Genomic DNA, 22,885 nt, shown 5'->3' with positions numbered 1-22,885 from the left:
CCTTTAAATTAAAAAAATTACCATAGCTCTATTAAATATTTCTTAAAAAAAAATTGCAGATACGAGAAAATCGTTCCGAAATTTGAGACAAATTCCATATCAAGAATTAAATCATTCGGTACGTTACAATTAAATTTAAATGTTTTATTATTAACAAGCTTTAAAATGTTCTTGGGCGAGTAGGAAATCGAATATTTCACAACTTGCAAAGGTGGAGAGTACCTCTTGTATCAAGGCAATCGATTTACAAGAAAAGTTGTCACCTCTACAACAACACATTGGGCTTGTCAATTCTCAAGGAGATACGGTTGTAAAGCCCGCATGAAGACTTGCACTTCAAATATAAAAAACCCACTTTTCTGCGGACAACATAGCCATACTTAAATTGTTATGTCTTATGTTGAGCTATTACAGTTTATTAAAAAAGTTTAAACCTTTTTCCATCATTTTTGTAATTAATTTTTTTAATGGAATAGACTTTTCAGTTGCAAGAAACGTGCAATTTTACCAACTTACTTCCATATTTCACTTCCTAATTTCACTTCCGTTTTTGGGAGTTGTTACCTTGTTAATTTATTTCACTACTTTTAGATTCAAGCACTGTCATCACAAAGTTGAAAAGAAAGCCTTATCGAGAGATAAGATTTGAGGTAAACGTGTTTATTTGGGAATTGTTTATTTATTTTTTATTTGTTTATTTAAGAAATTAATACCTCTAGGATATCGCGTATTTCCTTAATGCGAAAGGAACAGAGTGCATTCTGTTTGAAGGAAAGAAATTTCATCGAAAGTGCACCTTCGTGACAAGCACACATTGGATGTGCGAACGGTCAAGGAGAGGCCATTGTAGAGCTCGTATAAAAATGTGTAATTCAAAATTGAATAATCCGCTTTTTTATAGCCAACACACTCATGCATAATATGTTGGCATTTTCTAACTAAATGTAACGAGAAATTTAATAAATAAATCCAACAAAGTGTCACGATAAAACACAATTTTTTAATAAATTTTGGGTTTAAAATTATTTTGAATGCATGTAGCAAATACGAATCAATGTGACCCATTTCTCTCATCTTAATTTCTACACAATTTTTTCTAACTATGTTTTCATTGGTTAGTAGCAAATCGAGGTTTGGTGCACGTAATGTGCAATGCGCACGAGACAAATTATTCGCGAGGTAAAATTCGTCATACATAATGATGAGTCTATAGCTCTTCCCACAAAATCTGCCTAGATTCGATTAGAAAACGGCTACACAATTATTACTAGTAGCTGTATGTATTCCTGAAATTACTGATAGGCAGATCACAAAATCCGCAATTTACACATTGCACACTTTTTCTTTTACAAAATTACTGATTACATCTGTTTTCTAAAACTAGATGTTTATTTCTTTCCCTATGAAAAATCTGCTACGTTCCGAGAAATATTGAATTCGGTAATTTCGTAGTTAGTGTTCGTTATATTTAAATAGAACCTAATTACCATACTTATTTTTAATCAGGAAATTGAATATATTCAAACTTCAAGAGGAAGGGAATGTGTTTTGTTTGAAGGACATAAATTTACTCGCAATACTGTCTGGTGCACAACAACGCATTGGATGTGCACCGCGTACAGAACATACCGTTGCAAAGCTCGTATTAAAACCTTTAATGATCCAAATAAAAATCATGTCTTCTACGGAGAACATATACATCCCTAAAACCCTATTTTGTTTTAACTGTACAAGGCCTAGTTTAATTATTAGCTGTATCGCCTTCCACTTTCTAAGTGTTACCTTGAAGTCGATAAAATCATGTTGTACTTCATTTTTTGCCAATAAAAAATGCAATTCTAAATCGGTTTGTTTTCAATATCGTGTGTGAGAAAAGATGAATTGATGAACCCGGTTTTGAGATAATTGCTATCAATAAAGTAACTTCGATGATTTTCACACGTTTCTTACTCAATGTAGGGTACTACGGCTACGCGGTTGACAGCTTACAGTCATTGCAAACTCGAGAAATACCGAGTTCGGTATGTTTTGAAAAAGTTATGTTAATAAACAATGTTCGAATAGAGATCAAATTATTTATTTTTTAGGATATCAGCTACGAGTTCACTAAAATGGGAAAGGAATGTATCTTGTACGAAGGCAAGAGATTTACACGTCACTCCGTCTACAGTACTACAACGCATTGGGTGTGTTCACGAAGAACTCACGCGTGCAAGGCGCGCATTAAGACTTGTAACTTGAATCAGAACATGCCATTATTTGTCGGTGAACATACAAACCATCCCTGTTAAGGTTCTTCCACGTTTAATCATAAAAATTATTCAATAAAATACTTTAGTATGAGTTGTACTGTATTTTATTATTATATCTGATATGACATTTCAGATGAAAGTTATCATTAACGATTGTCTTATTCAGGTTACTACGAAGAAAACGTGCAATCATTTGAAATTTCTCAAATGGTATAAAATTATTATTAAATATTATTATTTTAAATTTATAAAAATTAAATATCTGTTGTTGTTTATTTAAATTAAATAGGATTTGAGTTACACTCTAACTAACAAAGGAAGAACGTGCATTTTATATCAAGGACGGAAATTCACTCGCATTTATGCTTGTGGTCAAACAACCCACTGGATCTGCACTCATCGAACCCTTAAATGCAGAGCCAGAATAAAAACCTTCAATTTATCAGAAAAAGCGCCACTTTTTATAGGCGAACATGTTAATCACCTTTAAAATTAAAACAATAAAGACAATTAGCCTATTTACTCCAATCTCAACGTTTAATTAAAACAATTAAAACTGCGTTTAATTTATTACACACGTCAGTAAAAATAGGAAGGAACACTACTTCTAACATAACGTCAACTAACTTAAGATTTTATTTAAATTGGTACAGATTATTTTATAATACAAGCGACTTCCGGTGGAAAATACACTGTGGATGGTTACCCAATTCCCACAGAGGTAATTGTAATTACCTACGTACTCTGTTCTCGTCAGTAATACCGCGTTGTTCCAATATTTAGGATGTGACATTTAGAACCAATCAAAGGGGCGGTGCTAGTTTGGTTTACGAAGGCCAAACATTTCACAAACAAATGTCATACATATCAACGACGCATTGGACATGCTCCCAAGCTAAAAGCAAAAAATGTCGGGCTAGAATTATGACTTCAAATGACGGATTATCGACACGGTTTTGCAGGGAACACAATCATCAATAAATTTTTAGATTGTTACGTATATATGGTAAAGGGTATATTATATTTCATTTAATTTTTAGTTTTATACATTGTTGAAATTATTAAAGGTTATTAAAAGAAAATTTAAAAGGTTTTTAATTGTAACATTCTTTGCACCAAAATAATTAGGACACTGCTTTCCAGTACCGTCTATCGCTAATTATTAGCGTTCAACGACATGCAAAGAACACTTAATAATCGAAGTAAATTTTCCTTTGCAGGTGATTTAGATTTAGAATTATGGAATATGAAAGACAGAAATGGAATACTATTTAAAATAATGGATAAAGACGTTGTTTTGGGTGTCAGTCAGAAAGGCCGTCCAATGCTTATTTACGAAGGGAATTTCTTTACGAAATCACAGGAATATAAAGAACATTCCTATTGGTTTTGTAGAAAATACCGAACGTCATCTTGTCCAGCCCGAATTAAAATTATTAATAAAGAAGTCTCTTCTTTCAACGTTGAACATAACCACTCCTAAAATGTACTAACCATAAATGAAATTGAAACCTAACAAAGATTATTTATTTATTTAATAAAATATTGACGCAGCATTGAAGTGTATGGACTTACTCATTTTTATTTAATTAATAACTACACCCAGGGATAGATTTAATTTTAAAAGAAGGAATGGAATACAGAGTAATCTGCAGGGCGAGCGTCAAAGTCGCGGACCCCCTTCCACGGGACGGAGGGGTATGAAAGAAGAGGCGGGTCATAGCGACAGAGGTAATAAGGAATTACGTGTATTTTTCACCGTCCCCGTCAGCAACGTCATCAAAACGTAGTTTAAATGAGCCAATAAGATAATTTAAAATTATCGTAACGCGTTGGAGGGAGGGGCTCTATACTGGGTTATGAGTCGGACTGAAGTAAATACTAACCGTTCTCCATTCCTACTTCTAAAATTAAATCTATCCCTTCTAGACTTAATTCGCTATACGCAGCCAGAAACATTCTTAAGTATATTTTTTCTTCATTGTGATTTTTGTAGCTCAAATTATAAGGAATTTAACGCTTAACGAAAAGGTAAGCGGTTTTCGTTTATTTTATAGGTTAATTATAAAACTAATAATTGTTTATTTGTTTAACAGGAAGTTTCTTTCATTAAAAGTCAAAGAGGTCATTTCATATTGCTTTACGAAGGGCATCGTTTTACTAAGGTTCGAGAATATTCTAATAATAAGTATTGGTTTTGCCAAAAATATCAAATTACCGGATGTACAGCCCGGATTAAAATAACCGGTGATACAATTACGTCGTATAATGTTGAACACAATCACCCATCACCTAAATATCTTTTTCATTAATTAAATAATACGTGACTTGACGATTTTTAAGACAATTTACAAAGTCACTAAATTTCAACGCATATTACTGATATCAGAAGGGGATAATAGAAGAAGGATGACACTCTATCCTCTTTAGTTTGCAATGTGGAACTGCATGCAGGCTTATTGAACGACAATTTCCTATGTTAAAAAAAAATAACCGAAAGTGTTGAAATAAATTTTTTTGCAAAACTTTGTCGTGTTCATTTTTGAATCACGCTTATATTTATTTTAATTACATCGTGTAATTATGAACTTTATAATTGATGTAATGAAACTTTCATTGCACCGTTAAGTTTTTGAAATCTTACAACAACGGAAGCTGAAACAGTTGGCACACAATAACGCCAAGAACTGGTATGAAAAATAAAAAATACTTATCGATGTATTTCTTGCGTTGTTTGCTTCGCTTTTTTATAAAATTTAATTGCAGCAAATTAAAAATGTTGTTTGTTTTTGTGTTGTGTGTTGATGGTTTTGTAGATGATTTGTTTTGCACTTGCTTAGATAGTTCACCTTAGAATTGTTTTTTTCGGCACTCTTTAAAAATAATTGCTTTGCCTTTATTGTTGCTTTTAATGAGCGCTAATAATTGCTGAACTTGTTAATAAAAAAGTTTTTGTTTTAGATATGGCAGTTATTACTATAAATGGACATCAATGGATAAGACCCTACCCGGTTTGTTTCATTATTGCAGGGATAGATTTAACTTTAGAAGTAGGAATGGAGAACAGAGTATTCTGGGCGCGCGTTAAAGTCCCGAACCCTCTTCCGGGGGGGGGTATGAAAGAATAGGCGGGTCATAGCGACAGAGGTAAAAAGGAATTACGTATTTTTCGCCTTCCCCGTCAGCAACGTCAACAAAACGTAGTTTAAGTGAGCCAGTAAGATAATTTAAACTTTTCGTTACGTGTTGGAGAGGGGCTCTAACGGGACTGTAAATACTAACCGTTCTCCATTCCTACTTCTAAAATTAAATCTATCCCTGATTATTTTATTATAGTTTTAAATAAAATGTGTTTAATTTAAATTGAAATATAGTTTCAGAGGACTGACGTGCGTACTGGTACTAAAGGTCTATTCCATGACGGGTATAAATTTCATTTGAAATCAAGAAACGAACGATACATGTACTGGAAATGCGCTGAAAACGTTAAAGCAACTAAATGTCCTTGTAAGATTAAAACCGACATCAATGGTCATTTATGGGACGTACGCATTCCAGTACCATTGCATAATCATCCTAGACCCCCGTATAAAAAGTTTGGGAATTACTAAAATAATTAGGAATTTAAACTAATATCCTTAGCGGGTCGTTTTTTTTTTTTAATTTTTAATTTTCTCCCGACAAAAAGAATCATTACATTCCATTCCATTTATTATTTTCACCAATTTAAACTGCTTTTAATTTTTAGAAATTAACTTTAAAACGTTAGTTTAATTATTATTTTTCGTGCTGATTACAACTTGGCTAAGTTTCTAACGACTTGATGAAATCAATGCATTTCATTTATAATTTTCACCAATTTTAAGGCCGACTTTCAGGGATAGGGGTTGTAACGAACTGAAAACCGAGCTCAATATCTAGACTAACAATGAAGAGACCGTTCTGATTGTCGAATCTCCGCTGAGACAAAAGTTGGAAGGGTTCTAGCTAACTGAATGCCGTGCTATGGGGTTCACTTCTAGCGAACTGAAGATAAACAATAGAAGTTGTTTTAAATCTTTTTTCGTCCCGAATTTTTGCTCCTCTGATGGAAATTCTCTATTGTGTATCTTCAGTTAGCTAGAACCATATTGCACGGCTTTCAGTTAGCTATAGAACCATTCCAACTTGTGCCCCAGCGGGGATTCGAAAATCAGCACGGTTACTCCATTGTTAGTCTCAATGCTTGGTTTTCAGTTCGCTAGAACCCTTTTCGCTGGAAGTCCACCTTTAATTGACTATTAATTTCGGAATTTACTATTAAAACGTTAGGGATAGTTGCAGATTGTATTTTTTAATTTTATTATAAGTTTCTTTCAATCGTAATTTTCATGAAGTTAAGCAAATATCCCAACGATTTTTAATCATGCGAAACCAAAAAGAATTTAAGTTTTTTGATTATAATTTGTTTATTTTTGTTTTAATTATGCATTTTTGACATTATTGTTTTTTGAATAAAATTTAATTTGATCTCAACCATTTGAAATTTTTCTTACTGAATACACTGAATACTTATTTTTATTGGTAAATAAATATTATAGCAGTAAACTCGATTAATAACCATAAATGTTCTACAAATTTTCAGATGATTTAAATATCAAGCAAAATTACGCTAGTCCGCCAAAAACGGTTAGTATTTAAACATTATTAACACCAAATTATTAATAAATGCTACGTTTCTAATTTTAACGATTTCTTGTACAGTTGTTTACTACGAGTAGGAAGGGTCAACCAGTCTTAATTTATGACGGTTATAAGTATATCAAAAACAAAGGTTTACTTAATGGAACTTATTGGAGGTGTGTTTGTTATCCCACGTTGACATGCTATGCGTCAGTGAAAACCGACAGTAATGGAAACTATCTGTATGAGGGAAAGAAGCCTCACAATCATGAACGTCCAGAAAATTTCGATTAATTTTGAGCTTTATTTGAATAATTTAAATCTTCCAGGATTTTTTTAATATAAATTTCATTGCACGTTAAAATTTCGATAATATAAAATAACTCCGCAAATCAAATTATCGAGAATTCGATTAAAGGGAAAGTACAAGTAACATTACATTATACCTTAAAAGAACATCCTTTTTCTAACTATAAATAAAAGGAAAAAATATTTAATAATAATTATTACAAAATAATTAATATTTAATTTGTCTTGAAACTGTGTGGCCATTGGTTTATTGGTGTCTGCTAAACCGAACTCCTTACCTCTGCGGGATTGGTTGAATTGGAGGGGTTCGGGCTAGCAGACGCCACTAAGCCAATGGCGGGTGGTGCAGTAGTCCTTGATTGTTTTTAGGACTAATTAAATGCCAATTATTTTGTAATAAGAAATTATTTATTTATTTTTTAACATATTCTCTTTTATATTTAGAAAATGGCCGTTATTTTAAGGTATAATGTTACGTTAGTCATTATTTTAAGGTATAATGTTACGTTAGTCAAACTTTACCTTTAATTTTTTTAAAAAACTGAATATGTTATCCGTCTTCCGGAGTCTTCATGGGTTAAATTTCCCCGAAAATAAAAAAAATTCCAAAAACTGTAAATAAATTGTTTAAATAAAATATATATTTGCAAAAATGTTCGGTATTGAATTATATTTTTATTGACTTAAATAAAATAAATCGAGTTTCAAATCGAAACGATCGAGTAACTGTAATTTAATTTCTTTAGATAAAAGAGACATAATTCAAGATGACTTGCACCAATTCTCCTGGAGTAGTAATCCCACCACGGTATGCATTTTTAATTTTGGCCAAAATATGAAATAATTAATTAGTGCCTTTAATTAAATGAATTATTTTAGAAATTCGTTATGTCTCAAAAGGGCACCCCAGCCTTAATATTTGACGGTTTTAAATACCATAGAAAATCAACTCACACTAATTGCATTTATTGGCGATGCGTTGAATATACTAAAGCCTCTAAATGCTCATCTTTAGTTAAAACTGATCTCGGTGGGACTTTCATCTCATCTGGAAAAGCACATACTCACGAAAGACCTGATATTAATACGTTTGAATAAAGAATTAATTAATAAATATTCAATTATTTATTGTGGAAATCTATTTGAATTTGTAGTCACAGTGATTGAATTAATCCATTAATTTCTGCAACAAAACACTTTTTTGTTTCTTTGTTTTTTATAAATACGGCCAGGTGTTAAATTTAAATATTTGATCAATGCGATCAATGTGAGTTTGAATTTTTAACACGTTAATTAATGTATTTTACAGATCAAGATTATTCTAATGTCACTTTAATGGAGTCTAATTTAACACCGGTAAATTTGCTCTATATGTGAAGACAAAGATTTTAATTAAAAATGAAAATTTAATATTTTATTCAGATATTTACAAAATCGCAACGTGGCAAGGATATGTTGGTTTTAGATGGTTATATGTATTACAAGCGCACAACGAAATGCAGAAATGATGGCACTTGCTGGTCATGCGTGGAATATTACAAAAGCAAATGTCTCAGTAGAGCTAAAACTGATGCACACAGAAATTTGCTAGAATTTGGACGTACACCCCATAATCATCCGAGACCAAAACACGAACCTTATTTCTTATTAATGCAAGATTTGTAAATAACAAAGTTCTAACCTGAACCCCCGTTTAAAAGTAAAATACAATTTATTATAATTTTTTTCCAGGTGATTAAAATAGAGTTTTAATTAATAAAGGTTCTAACGAATATTTGTTGAAAGTTTTCGAGCGGTCCTTATTTTTCTCTTAGAAAATTTCCCTGTATTACGTAATTATTACAATTTAATTTCAACCTTTTGAAATATTTTTTTTCCAGATATTTTGCCAAATTTGACGGAAAATAATGCAATGGTAATTTGAAATTATATATTTAAATGTGAATTCAAATTTATTAATTAATATATTGCGTTATTTAATACAGTTTTATACAAAGTCAAGAATGGGTACTCCGGTTTTGGTTTGTCAAGGGTACAAGTTTTATAAAGTTACAACAAAGCCCAAGACCAATAAATTTAATATACATTGGCAATGTGCCAATTACTATAGTAATTATAAATGTATGTCAAGGATTACCATGGATTTAAATGGAGTTGTTATTGATCCGGGGAAACCTCATAATCATCCTCAAACATACACAGAATAAAATTATTAAAAATTGTTTTTTGAGTCCATGAATTTATAATATAATTTATAGAGGGCTTTAAATCTTTCCTCAAGAAGTAACCCGTGACTTCAGAATTAGATAAAAAATATTTGCGTTCTTCATAAAAGTTTGAAGGAGCCGAAACCTCCATACTTATAACATTGCAGTTTGCACCCATCTACGAAACGGCAGCGAAGTACTCCCAGCATTCTCAGCGTTTCAGTAAAGATGGCGTGGTAGTCTAGCATAGACAATTCTGGTACTAAAACCCAATACAGCAGACCCATACTTATGCGTTATAGGGTTACGTTATATCCTACCTCTCTTTCCATTTAACGAGCTTAACTTTTATAGTTTTAAAATTTGGCAGTTTGAACTTTTATACAGAATGACCTGATTTCCATTTGCAGATATTACAGATGTTTATCCTATATTTCCCGAAACCAATTCCATGGTAAATTCGAAACTTTAAATATAAATGATATTATTTTAATATTTATAAAATATTTCACGCAGTTTTATACAAAGTCCAGGATGGGGACACCGGTTTTAGTTTGCGATGGTTATAAGTTTTACAAACATACAACGAAACCAAAGACTAACAAGTTTAACATACATTGGCAATGCGCTAATTATTATAGCAGTTATAAATGTATGTCACGGATTACTATGGATTTAAATGGAGTTGTGATAGATCCAGGAAAACCTCATAATCATCCTCAAACATACGTGGAAAGTTTTAATTAACAATAACATTGATTGACTTGTTAATGAACATTAATTTTCGCACAGTAAATAAAATATTAAAAATTGTTCGTTTCTCAGTAATTTCACGAACATACTCGTTTTTAATTATTTTAATGATACTTAAAATATAATTAATTGTTTTTAATTGGTAGATTTGTTTGATTTGGCATCGCGGTCAGCGACTATAAGTTCAACCGGTGTTGGTACAGAAGAAAATTTAACAACGGTATTAAATTTATCTTAATGGGGTTTTTGCCAGACTTTAAATTTAAATTTTAATTATTAATTTCAGTTTTTTATTAAATCACGTTTGGGCAAAACGCAATTGGTTTGCAATGGTTACAAGTACTATAAGGAATCTCGACAATCAAGCAAGAATATACATTGGGTTTGCGCGAATTATTTTAGACCGTGTAAATGTTTAGCTCGGATTAAAACTGATTTGAACGGTGTTGTAATTTTAAATCCTAAACCGCATAACCACCCTAAAACATTTAAATCTTTTGAATAAAATATCTAATAATTATATTATATTATTGTCTTTAATTATTGCTAAGACCTTTGAATTGAAAAGAAATTGGTAAATGAAGGGTTTCAAATTGATTAATAAAATATTTTTTTAGGTCATCTTTGGGAAGAAAATACCACGTTTTTTGCTCCCTACAAAAATAATCCGAAAATGGTGCGTAATTAAGGTTATGTTACGTGAACGTTTCCTTTAATTTTTGTTTAATTTTGTTATATTTTTCAATTTTAGTTCTTTACGAAAGGAAGAACTGGAATAAATAGTGTGTTGGTTTTTGACGGTCACAAATTCTATAAAAGAAATAGAGGCGCGACGTCTCGTCACACTTTATGGCATTGCGCCGCTAATTGGACTGGAACTAAATGTCAGTCCAAAATGAAACTGGACAGTCATACCGGTGACATTTTAATGGAACCAACACCGCATAATCACGAGAAATTTTTCTTTCAATGTAATTAGTGCAATATTTAATAAATTTAAATAATAAGTAACATAATAGTAATTAGATACGCATTTTAATAATAATTGTTACCTGATTTATTGAAGAAGTTTATGGTTGCAGAACTGTGCTCGCGTAATTCGGTAGTACGCTTTCATGCAATTGTTTTGTTATTTTAAGTATAACCATAAGGTTTTGTTGCTGTATTTTTTCACAACAATTAAAAGGGACCGAAAATTTTGGTAGCAAGTTCTACAAGAATCAATGGAATATATTGAGGCCAATGTTGAGTTTGTGTCAATTATTGGGCTTGTTTTAAACGTAATTAACGCTACAATTAAAACGGACGTTAATGAAATTGCGCTGGAGAAATGCCATTAGCGCAATTACGAAATATTACGTTTAGGTACAAATATATAAACTTTTTTAAACAAAATTTTAAAGGTTTTAAAAATATATTGTTTTCGTGAATTGTATAAAATTTAATTATAATTAATTGAATTAAACAGTTAACTGATCTTAAAGGCTTGAAAATTAAATATTATTCCAATCGCCTTGATCTCGATTATTTTTAATTCACATAAAATTAGCAGCATCAAAACTTTTCTTAAATTATATTTATTTATATATATATATATATATATATATTTATTTATTTATTTTTAATATAGATGATACGAATTCAGAACTAAATTTAAATAACCCACAGGAACCAGTTAAGTTTTGCCGTTTTAAATTTTTGTCTAACATTTAAATTTACCACTAATCTAAGCATATTTATTTTTACATTTTTACAGCGCTTTACCAAATCACGTCAAGGCAATATCCTATTGGTTCACAACGGTTATAGATTTTACAGAAAATGCAAATTAGCCAAAGACGGTTATTCTTGGGAATGTTCTAATTACTGGATTAGTAAATGTAAAGCTCGAATTAGAACGGATTACAATGGAGGAATCACATTTATTAGCGAACAACGTCACAACCATGAGAAACCTGAATAAACAAATAAATAAATTTTCTTTTTAAAATGATAGTTATAATTTATTAGTTCCTAAGAAAAATTGCCTGAATTATTTTAATATATAATACATTTTATCTTTACCTGATTTATATTCAAATTTACAAATATACCTTACGTTTTATATAGAAATTGGGGTAAGGTTGCAACATCCAATATATAAACCTGATTACGTTGCTATTACGTCGTCTGGCCAATTAATATCAACTGATTTTAATTCCCGACCGGTACGTTAATTGGTATAAGCCTTAATTAATTAAGATTCGTGTGTTTTGGTTTAATTCATTTTCATTGACGTGCATTTAGGTTTTTGTCACTTCGCAAAAGGGAGCTGAAATGTTGGTATACGACGGTTATAAGTTTCACGAAACATCACATAAATCAAAATTGGCTCACCGTTACTGGGTTTGTGCCGCTTATTGTACCAAAATAAGGTGTAGGTCAAGGATGTGTACCGATTCGAATGGTAGTCTGGTATCGTTTCCCAATCCTCCTCATATTCATCCAAGAAATCCCGAAATTTGTCGAGTAATAAATGTAAAAACAATTCAAAAATAATTTGTGTACGACTTATTTTCAAAACAAATTAAATAATAATGAAAAAAAAACACGATGTGTGTTAATATTATTATTATCGGAAGGTGATAATAGAAGAAGGATGACACTCTGTATCTTCTTAATACTTTAGTTATGTAATGTCATGATTCTTCCCAGGCCAGGGATCCCTTTTAGTTTGCTCTCCTACTCATGAAACTTCAGATGAGATTCGTACCGTGCTAGGGTCAATTATATAACTGTATGGTATTTACTAAATCCTCAGCAATTAACCCTGCACAAACCTTGATTGTCTTGACGTGTGACAAAAATCCACAAGCGTATGCATGCGCCTTGGCAAATAGTTAAGCAGCGCTAATAGAGTAATGATGAGGGAATTATTTATCGCGTATGTGATTCGGTTTAGTAACCTTCCTACAAATGTAAAATGGTGTTGGGATGAATCGTGTTACAATTACCACCACGCTTAGTGGTACACTTCTCTTGAAGAAAAGTATTATATACTTCTATTATTATTTACAATTTATGTACAGGTAAAACACGCATTTAAGCAAGATGTTTTCTATATATTCTTTTATATAACTTTTAGGTTACCTAAATACGGGTAATGTTTCTAATTTACAACTAGGCATTGTTGACGTCAGCACTGCTGTAAGTAAATACAAATAAAGTAGGCTTTAGTATTATTAAATATTGTACGATTTTATTATAAAATCGTACCGTGTTTTAGAACACACCTAATAATAAAATATATCCCTACAGTTTATTAAAACATCTTCGAAAGGTAGACCATTATTGGTTTTTGATGGCTATACTTACTACAAGAATAAGTGCCTGGCGAAAAACACGTACTGGGCTTGCAGTAATTATTATAAAAACCCAAAGTGCCCATCCAGAGTAACAACAGATGCGGTAAATAAATAAATTAAAAACCCCACCCATCTTATTATTTATTGTTGGTTTCCTCTTCATTTAGGAAGGCAATATTGTTACGATTGGAAAAGACCACAATCACCCGAAAACTTATAATCCAATACCCTGATTTATAAAATATCAACACAGATCGCATCTTTTAAATATATAAAAAAATAATAATAAAATGTTTTGCGAAATTTGGTTGTTAAATAATTATTTTCGACAGAAACATTATTTTTATTTTGAACAAATTCTAAAAAAATATGTGTATACAGGGTGTTTTTGAAAGGTCCATCACAAATTAAGGAGCGTGATTATTGGACCAAACTGAGTGAAACGTATCAAAGAACATGGGGTCTACAACATTTAGTTTCGGAGATATGGCCCCCCAAACATTTGCCCCAAAAACGAAAAAATATCCCAAAATGTGGAGTAAGGGTTATTGCCATTACCCAACTTGTTTCGAAGTCATAGAGAATTTCAATAGCCTTGAATTTGAGAAACACTAATGTAACTTTAGATAGCAGAAGGGTATAAATGGGTAGAAGTACGCGTACGGCGGTAATGTTAAACTAATACCAAGTGTCATAGTGTTTTAACATTTCTCAGCACCCAGTAAAATGGTTGCGATTGAAGGTTGAGTTTGTTCATTACGTTAGTGTTTGATGTGTCACAGAGAAAACGCCATGATACGATCCCAATGTAAATGTATTTTTTATTAGTTCTTCATTCTTAATCTGTAACAAATAACTACTACAAGAATTGTTCAAAGTGTTCACCACCCGCGTTAAGGCAAACTTGAACACGCCTTACAAACGATTCCCTAACACGTTGCAAAATGCCTGGAGTATCGCGAATAGTTTGACAGGCATTAACGATTCGTCGACGAAGCTCTTCCACATCAGGTACTTCACTCTGATAAACTATGTCCTTCAAGTGGCCCCAAAGGTAGAAATCGCACGGGTTAAGGTCGGGTGATCGAGCAGGCCATTTCACGGGTCCACCTCGACCTATCCACCGAAAAGAGAACGTCGCGTTAAGGTGAGCTCGGACAGCGAGACTGAAATGTGGTGGTGCACCGTCATGCATGAACTACATTCTGCGCACCAAACCTAAGGGCACGTCGTCAAGTAATTCCGGTAAAACGTCTTGTAAGAATTGTAGGTACGCCTCACCGTTTAACCTGGGCTGTAGAAAATAAGATCCAATTAAATTGTCACCTACAATACCGCACCACACGTTTAAACTAAATTGTACTTGGTGAGATTTAACGAGCGTTGCGTGAGGGTTTCTTTGGGACCATTGATGCTTATTATGCAGGTTAATAATACCATCTTGCGAAAAATTAGCTTCGTCTGTGACTAACAGACTACGCGGGAAATCAATGGCGTTTATCAATGCGTCGTGGGTAGTCCGCGGAATTCAAACCTTGAACCTTTTGAAAATGGTAAGAATGAAACTGGTGACTTTTGAGGATTTTCCACACGAGCACGTGACCAACGCCTAATCGCTTACTCACCTGGCGGGTACTTGCTTCTGGTTCGTCCTCGAAAATAGTAAGGACTTCGTCTTCTACGGCCTCTGGGACTTCTTGCCCTCTAGGTTGAGGTCCACCATTTTACTGGGTGCTGAGAAATCTTAAAACACTATGACACTTGGCATTAGCTTTACATTACCGCCGTACGCGTACTTCTACCCATTTATACCCTTCTGCTATCTAAAGTTACAGTAGTGTTTCTCAAATTCAAGGCTATTGAAATTGTCTATGACTTCGAAACAAGTTGGGTAATGGCAATAACCCTTACTCCACATTTTGGGATATTTTCTCGTTTTTGGGGCAAATGTTTGGGGGGCCATATCTCCGAAACAAAATGTTGTAGACCCCATGTTCTTTGGTACTTTCCGCTCAGTTTGGTCCCATAAACACGCCCCTTAATTTGTGATGGACTTTTCAGAAACACCCTGTATATTCCAATTTTAGGTATTGATCATTTCGAGCACTTTATACCCATTGATTTAAGCGTAAATAATGGTTTAAGAAGTCATCATATACCGGTGCGTATTGCCACGTCATTGAACCATAATTTCGTAATCGTAATTTAATAATTTAAAATTAATTAGTTTTATATTATATTATAGTTTTTCATCAAGTCTCGTCGAGGAAAAACTGTTTTAGTTCTGGACGGATTTACCTACTATCAGGATACAAAAATGTCCAAAAATCTTTACTGGGCCTGTAGTAATTATTACCGTGTTCCCAAGTGTAAATCAAGACTAATTACCGACGCTACCGGTTTAGTTGTAATTATGCCACCAAAGGTCCATAATCACGGACGAACTTATCATCAATAAAATTATTTTTTAAATTAATTATTTATTTTTATTTATTTATTTCTTTGATTTAAACCGTTTTTAATATCAACTGAAGTTTCAAATATTTTATTATCAAAACATATATTCACGGGAATGTGTTTTATTATTTCAGGGCATTTGATGCGGTTTCGATTTGGATTAGATACGAGTTATTCTTCACCTAATAGTCCATCATCAGTGGTAGGTTTTTCAAAATTATAAAAACAATTTTTGTTTATTAATTTTTAAAATAATTTTTTTCTTTTCTTTCTTTAGTTTTTTATAAAATCACAACGCGGCAAAACTGTTTTGGTTTACGACGGATATACTTATAATCAAGAAACTAAACGTTCTAAAAATGTTTATTGGGTTTGCACTAATTATTATAGAACTAAATGCCCGTCTCGCGTTACGACGGATCCCGATGGTAATGTGCTAATTAATCCAAAACCACATAATCACGATAAAACATATAATAAATATAGGGATTAGGTTTAATATACAATTTTATAAGATATAGTTTAATAAAAATTGGGTTTTAAAGGTTATACTGTTTTATTTTATTTATTTTATTCCTATTATTTTACTTATTAATATTGTCAACACAGAACTGTTTATTAATCAAATGCAAATATTTGTTTTAGGACAACGTAGAATTTCTACGAGTCGAAGAAAGCAGTCATTGATTGAAAGACCCGTTTTTGGTAGTTCTGATTTTGAGCGTTTTAAAATGGTAACTAAGTAAAAACGTCTTTCACAGGTTTCAGCCATTTTGTGATTAAAGACGGTTCATTCCACCTAAAGAAAGAAACTGAAGATTGATTTTTTTTTTTTTTTGAATTATTGCCATTATTTGTTTGCAAATATCGCGCCTATGTTGCGTGAAATTTTTTTTAAATGTATCGTTTGAATTAAAACTGTTTACCAAAAAGAAATTAGAGTTAAAAATTTTGTTGGATAGATAATTCGTTAATATATTGAATGAATTAGAAACGGCCTAACTAACCAAATAAAAATATTTCGTTTTAGGTCCATTCAAACGTTATTTTAGTTCTGTTCAAAATGAATGTGGACCATCAGAGGTATAGTTTTTCACTGTATCAACTTAATACGTAAGTATGGGTCTACCGTAGGTGCTTCCGCCATTTTCTAGCAGCCTTCAGACCCATACTTATGGATAACGTGATTCGTTTATGGTTCTAATAATTTTGTTTCCAATTACTGCAGTATTTCTTCACAGAATCCGGTAACGGCCGCGGTTCAACAATTTTGGTATGTGACGGATTTAAGTACTACAAAACTTACGAATCATCCAAAAGTGTCAGTGTCAGATGGCTTTGCTCTAACAATGTTACGTACCGTGATGGACAACTTCCGCCCAAATGTAACTCGATGGTTGAAACGGACCTAAATGGCGCTGTTATATTTTACCGTAACGAACATAACCACCCTCGAAACTACATTAAAAAAGAAAATGTTAGAAGAAAGCGGAAAGTGAGGAAATCTTAACAATTTTTCACTTAAGATGTGTATTGTATTTTGAACACTGCACTGAAGATCTCTTTTCTGAATATAAATTACAATTAAAACATTTTTTGTGCTTAAAACATTACCACATTTTGCAGTACACGTTAAAAAACTAAACTTTCATCAAGACTAAACAGTTTAATTCTGTGCAATACAAATACAATTACAATTATCTGTGTTCATTGTATTATGATGTTAATGTTCAGCAAATTTTGCAAACATTTTGAAATAAATCACGGTTATAAAAGCAACCGCACAATTCAATTTTTAACACGTGGTGGTGGTAATCATACAATTTATAAATGTTCCTAATGAATATTTACATAAAAACAGCAACGTCCGCTGAAACTTAATCGCTTAAGTGGCAGAAATTGGTCGCACTTTAACAATTAATTGCAATGCACTAACCACTTTAAATACTATTTTTAGGGTCCAGTGTAATTGATTATAGTGAATTCGAGATGGTAACTGGAAAACCACCCGAGGTATGACTGACCTAGGGTAGAGATGTTTATATTTTGATATACTTGTTTATTTCTTTTAGTATTTCTTCATTAAATCTAAGAAAGGAGGTAACATTATGGTTTGCAATGGTCACAAGTACTATAAGACGTCGCATCGACTGAGTAACCAATCATATTGGTTGTGTACGACGTACCGTTTGGGTACAAAGTGTACAGCGACGATTAAAACTGACGCGACAACCGGGGCTATAACGTCGTTTGGAAAGAAGCCCCATAATCACGAGAAAACATACACTGAACCTGAATAAAATCAATGTTAAAGCAATTATTTTGTTGTTGCAATGTTATTGGTGCAGTGGGGGAAATTTTGGAACTCTGAATTAATATATCGTGTTTATAATTTTCCGGAGAGCGAGATAGGTTAGCCTGACAAACGCGATTCTTCTTCAATTAAATTTTTTTAATTTTTCTAAATTAGCCCATTGTGTTTTAATTGAAATCTACCGTCTTTTTGACGTGGTAACTTAGATAATTGGAGTCGGTTTTGTTCAAGACGTTTTAAGACATCTAGGTGCTAAATAATAAACATCAAGAACCGATGTAACACCATGTTATGTTGCTCCGACATCACTATAGTGCAGTTATTCTATGTTAGGACGTTTTCTAGTTTCACGCACCAGGTCTTTCAACAAATAACCACAAATTCATATATAATTAATGCAGGAAAGGTCGATAATGATGAGATATTTAGGCAAGTAAAGGAAGAACCTCCAGAAGTAATTGAAGAAAATGAAAAGGTGATTTTCACACTTGTTTAAAGGGATACCCCTTTAAAGTAACCATCTTTAAAATTAAAATTACTTTATCTGTAGTACTATTTCATCAAAGCTAAAAAAGGGACCCCAACCATTATGGTTTTCGAAGGATATCACTACCTCGAAACTTGTCATCGCATTAGGCACAATTTGAACATATCTGTCTGGCTCTGTCGTAGCCATCGTAGCGGAAGTAACTGTACGGCGGCACTACAACTGGATAAAACTACCGGTATCTTAACACGTCATTGTCCTGACCCGCACAATCATGATAAGCCCGGTACGAAACGTGAATAACGTGTTTTGGATAAGGTTTTTCATCAATAAAATTCGGAATTATAGATATTCTCAAACTGGAAGAGGAAGTAATTGATGAAAAGGGAGGAACTAGAGGGAAGGAAAAGTCAGGACGACGAGCAATTGAAGAAGGTTCAAGTGATGAAGAATCGTCAGATCCAAGTGATGAAACGGGATCAGATAAAAATGGTGACGAATCGTCATCAGCATCCCAGGAAAGTAATGATTCGCCAGAAGAAACTGACAAAGAGCCGGGAAAAAATGATGAACCACCAAAGGTGATATTTCATTTTGTTGTGGGTGTTAAAATTAGATGAATAAATAGAAAGTTTGAATCGTGATTTGCGAAAATTCCCGATAATACAATCTATCTCAAAGAAGCTATACTCCAGTTTAAAACAGGCTTCGAAATAAGGACTTTTTCCAAACTTTTATTCCAGACTTGTGACCCTTGGTCTCTTGAATAATTAAACTATTACTAAGGACCATTTCTCCTTACCCTAAGTTTGAAATTTTTGAAGTAGCCCTTGTGACCAATGAGGCTCGGGGTTGGAAATTATAAAGGTGGTTCAACGAATTAACATACTAATTTTTGGCCCAGTAGAATTGTTGTTTCGAAGCCTGCTTTAGAACCGCGTTTGCACGCAATATTTAAAAAGCATTTGGAAAGGCCTAATCCATTTTCAAGCTTAGTAATTGCATTCCCTCTCAAAGTGTTTCGTGTAAAAGCGGCTTATACGTTCATCTACTTTTTCAAATTCCGGGTTTGAGAATTTTGGTTCTGGAGTCTAAAAAGTCAAATATTTTTGAAGCATACTTTCATTCAATCTGACGAATTTGGTACTGTCATGGTATTGAATGGGCATCAGTACTACGAAACGCATCGCTTAATAAGAACTCGCCAGTCATTATGGATGTGTGTTGAAGATCGTACTGCGGCGAAATGTACTGCGAGTGTTAAAATGAATACCAAGACTGGTAAAATAATAAGTTATGGAAATGGAAATAATTCAACACATGATCATCGTAAAACCTTCGGTAAAAATAATTGGACCAATAAAAATAAATAAACGCAACTTGTTCGTTTTTAAATTAATTAATATCATTTAAACCACATATGATTATCTTTAAATATTGACTATTACTAAATTACTTCAAATTTAATATTGTTAAATAATTGTTTCAGAAATCATGGATTTTGATTTTGATTTGAGATTAACGGGAACGGATTCCGAATGCCTCACTCCGCCGGTTAGTTTAATTTTTTAAATTAAATATGGTGTTTAAATAAATTGAATTAAATTTTAATTTTTTTTATTACAGTTTTTTATAAAATCTAGAATGGGAACCACTATTATGGTTCTAAACGGTTACAAGTTTTACAGGGAAAAAACGCGATCTAAAAGTGGTGCCGTGCATTGGTTTTGCAGTACTAATCAACGCGGAGTTAATAAGTGCTTAGCTCGGGTTAAATTATGCGAAGATGGTGTTGTAATTAGTAACGGAAAATTGCATAATCATCCTCAAAACTATACTTCCTAAACCGGTTAAATTAAAAATAAATACATACTTTTTATTAAAATTATTGTAATATTATTATTTGACATGAAAACTTTTCTACGCTTCGTTTGCTTTTAATATCAAATGCACTTTTGTTATTAAAAAGCTTCATCAAAATCGCATTTGATATTAAAAAGGTTTTATCAAAATCGCATTTGATATTAAAAAAGCTTTATCAAAATCGCATTTGATATTAAAAACGTTTTATCAAAATCACATTTGATATTAAAAAGGCTTTATCAAAATCGCATTTGATATTAAAAAGGCTTTATCAAAATCGCATTTGATATTAAAAAGGCTTTATCAAAATCGCATTTGATATTAAAAAGGCTTTATCAAAATCGCATTTGATATTAAAAAACCTTTATCAAAATCTTATTTGATATTAAAAAGCTTTATCAAAATCGCATTTGATATCAAAAAAGCTTTATCAAATCGCTTTTTTTAACAAAACTGTTATTTTAGGTTATAATAATTTTCGAATGTCATTAGTGCCTTGGACTTCAGCTAAACCGGTTAGTTTAACGAATTCATTCGAGTAATAATGTTTGTTTTTTAATTTAAATTTAATTTAATTAACATTAATTTCAGTTTTATATTACGTCAAAAAGAGGAGCGTCCATTCTGGTCCTAGATGGTTATAAATACTATAGAAAGAAGAAACAATCTTCGAAGAATATTAGTAGTTGGTTTTGCAGTACCAATCAACGTGGTGCTGACCGATGTTTAGCCAGGGTTACACTAAGCGACGAAGGGAATGTTCTTAATTATGGCTTCCCTCATAATCACGCTAAAACTTACCACTTTAAAATGTAATTAAATATAATTTTTATAAAAAGTAAATTGTCATTGAATTTATTTCAATATCGACACATGTGTAAAATCATAAGTTTATAAGATATGTTCCATAAGTATGACACTACCTATACTTCGTAATGCTACTGGGAGACTTACAGCTAGAGATAACTAGTTCGAGAACGACGGAAGCGAGAATTGAAGTCCTACACTCGGTGGTTAATTTTGCAGGACTTCCATCTTCCTATTTAGTCTGTACTAAGCCTTTGACAGCGCCTTACCAGGCGTCGCTTTACCTCGAATCTATGACCTACGTCACTTTATGACAAGCTCCAGTTTGTTACCAGTGATAAAATTAGGGAATATATCTTATAAACTTATGGTAAAATGTTTATTTATTATTTATAACAAAGTTAAAAGAGAAATTCTAGAAAATAGTTTTTATTAATAGTTGATTATTTATAGGTGTTAAAAATAAATCGGGTCTAAGTACCACCTCAACGGTACGTTTCTGAGCTATTTTGAAGTAATTTTAATTTTATTTAATCCTTTTTTTACTGCACATTTAGTCTTTCATTAGATCTAAATCTGGAGCCACCATTTTGATTTATCAACGTTACAAATACTACAAAGCCACGCCCACAAGTAGAGACGTAACTTATTGGTGTTGCGTCAACAATAAACGAAAGAAGAAGTTTTGTAAATCAATGGTTAAATTTTATTCCGAAATTAACGTATTATCGTGGAATGGAATTCCCCATAATCATCCCGAACCACGATGTGAATTAAATAAATAATTATACAATCACGCTTGCTTTTTTGGTCATACACATACTTAAAATTGAATTACAATTTCCAGAAGCGTCTAATTTTCTTTATTTTTATTACAGTTCCTTTAAAAACATATGAAACTAACGAAGCGGTACATATTATTATTATATATTTTTACATTAACATGAAATATCTTTTGACTATATATTTATGGTTTTAGGTTTTTGTCCCCACTAAAAATGGCAGATCTCAAGTTATGTTCTTAGATGGTTATAAATACTACCAACGGTACACTACTGACAATTCATCGGTTGAATACACGTACTATCCTTGCGCTATGTTGTATCGCCAATCAAAATGCAAGGCTTCTGTAAAATTGTACTCTACTGGACAGATTGTCTGTAACGGAATTCCGCACAATCATCCAAACAAATTCAGTTGTATAAAATATTAACCAACACTTCAATAAAATAAGTTTTCGAATGTTTTATTTGACGTCTCATATTATATTGTCATTGGGTGATTGGCGTAGCGGTATTGGTGAAGTGGCCCAGAGTTATGGGTGAGTTGGCCTCACGGTATGGGTTGGGGTGGCGTAGCGGATATCGCAAGAGGGTCCTGGGGTGCGATTCAGCAGGCATGCGTTATGGCTTTAACGCAAGAAAACTTGC

General features: G+C 32.4%; 2 protein-coding genes and 3 long non-coding RNA genes across 15 annotated transcripts; 4 read left to right on the top strand and 1 right to left on the bottom strand.

Moving 5' to 3' along the window:
* Window positions 1–128: 128 nt before the first annotated feature.
* On the top strand, window positions 129–2,343 carry LOC149702712 (uncharacterized). The gene is made up of 4 exons (XR_016381825.1): window positions 129–650; window positions 720–1,440; window positions 1,507–2,021; window positions 2,088–2,343. It is a non-coding gene; the product is annotated as an uncharacterized LOC149702712 (long non-coding RNA).
* A 907-nt stretch (window positions 2,344–3,250) lies between these two features.
* LOC149702711 (uncharacterized) lies at window positions 3,251–11,701 on the top strand. 10 transcript variants are annotated; one of them, XR_016381822.1, is made up of 12 exons: window positions 3,251–4,283; window positions 4,349–5,263; window positions 5,627–6,920; window positions 6,996–7,687; window positions 7,718–8,031; window positions 8,103–8,579; window positions 8,646–9,138; window positions 9,209–9,884; window positions 9,947–10,242; window positions 10,330–10,403; window positions 10,470–10,859; window positions 10,935–11,701. XR_016381822.1 is itself a non-coding variant. In XM_089866629.1 (12 exons), the coding sequence occupies exons 6-8, from the start codon at window positions 8,520–8,522 to the stop codon at window positions 8,956–8,958; spliced, it is 303 nt and encodes a 100-aa protein (XP_089722755.1). In that variant the 5' UTR covers window positions 3,251–4,283; window positions 4,349–5,263; window positions 5,627–6,920; window positions 6,996–7,687; window positions 7,718–8,031; window positions 8,103–8,519; the 3' UTR covers window positions 8,959–9,048; window positions 9,104–9,138; window positions 9,209–9,884; window positions 9,947–10,403; window positions 10,470–10,708. The 10 variants fall into 10 exon arrangements, 5 of the variants coding, with proteins under 5 accessions (XP_089722755.1, XP_089722756.1, XP_089722753.1 ...); XM_089866629.1 differs by lacking the exon at window positions 10,935–11,701 and having other exon boundaries at window positions 8,646–8,884; window positions 8,955–9,048; window positions 9,104–9,138; window positions 9,947–10,403; window positions 10,470–10,708; XM_089866630.1 differs by lacking the exon at window positions 10,935–11,701 and having other exon boundaries at window positions 8,103–8,455; window positions 8,533–8,579; window positions 9,947–10,403; window positions 10,470–10,708.
* Window positions 11,702–11,771: 70 nt separating this feature from the next.
* Window positions 11,772–14,181, top strand: LOC149702710 (uncharacterized). The gene is made up of 5 exons (XR_016381845.1): window positions 11,772–11,857; window positions 11,940–12,390; window positions 12,470–13,369; window positions 13,481–13,630; window positions 13,695–14,181. It is a non-coding gene; the product is annotated as an uncharacterized LOC149702710 (long non-coding RNA).
* A 144-nt stretch (window positions 14,182–14,325) lies between these two features.
* Window positions 14,326–15,687, bottom strand: LOC149702709 (uncharacterized). Its single transcript, XR_016381844.1, has 2 exons — window positions 15,153–15,687; window positions 14,326–15,068 (listed from the first exon to the last, which is right to left on the bottom strand). It is a non-coding gene; the product is annotated as an uncharacterized LOC149702709 (long non-coding RNA).
* Window positions 15,688–16,966: 1,279 nt separating this feature from the next.
* LOC149702708 (uncharacterized) lies at window positions 16,967–22,704 on the top strand. Of its 2 annotated transcripts, none has more exons than XM_089866610.1 (13): window positions 16,967–17,067; window positions 17,213–17,997; window positions 18,057–18,626; window positions 18,700–18,773; window positions 18,849–19,071; window positions 19,134–19,366; window positions 19,901–20,126; window positions 20,275–20,339; window positions 20,412–21,163; window positions 21,240–21,460; window positions 21,909–21,946; window positions 22,013–22,365; window positions 22,435–22,704. In XM_089866610.1, exons 5-9 carry the CDS (start codon window positions 18,888–18,890, stop codon window positions 20,628–20,630), a joined length of 927 nt encoding a protein of 308 aa, XP_089722736.1. In that variant the 5' UTR covers window positions 16,967–17,067; window positions 17,213–17,997; window positions 18,057–18,626; window positions 18,700–18,773; window positions 18,849–18,887; the 3' UTR covers window positions 20,631–21,163; window positions 21,240–21,460; window positions 21,909–21,946; window positions 22,013–22,365; window positions 22,435–22,704. The 2 variants fall into 2 exon arrangements, with proteins under 2 accessions (XP_089722736.1, XP_089722735.1); XM_089866609.1 differs by having other exon boundaries at window positions 16,995–17,067; window positions 17,213–17,257; window positions 17,305–17,997; window positions 18,057–18,773.
* Window positions 22,705–22,885: the final 181 nt, after the last annotated feature.

The sequence above is a fragment of the Phalangium opilio genome, unplaced genomic scaffold (genome assembly GCF_054372755.1).
Source record: "Phalangium opilio isolate 3A_F unplaced genomic scaffold, DU_Popi_V2 ptg000017l_1, whole genome shotgun sequence".
Taxonomy (NCBI): Eukaryota; Metazoa; Arthropoda; class Arachnida; order Opiliones; family Phalangiidae; genus Phalangium; species Phalangium opilio.
The sequence above is the reverse complement of the archived record's forward strand: the minus strand, read 5'-3'. Positions and strand labels throughout refer to the sequence as shown.

Coding starts and splice junctions, on each gene's coding strand:
- LOC149702711 (XM_089866629.1), top strand. CDS start 8,520: ATGTATTTTACAGATCAAGATTATTCTAATGTCACTTTAATGGAGTCT. Junction 8,580..8,645: donor TGGAGTCTAATTTAACACCG/GTAAATTTGCTC, acceptor TATTTTATTCAG/ATATTTACAAAATCGCAACG.
- LOC149702708 (XM_089866609.1), top strand. CDS start 18,585: ATGTTATGTTGCTCCGACATCACTATAGTGCAGTTATTCTATGTTAGG. Junction 18,774..18,848: donor TAATTGAAGAAAATGAAAAG/GTGATTTTCACA, acceptor CTTTATCTGTAG/TACTATTTCATCAAAGCTAA. Junction 20,127..20,274: donor TGATCATCGTAAAACCTTCG/GTAAAAATAATT, acceptor TAATTGTTTCAG/AAATCATGGATTTTGATTTT.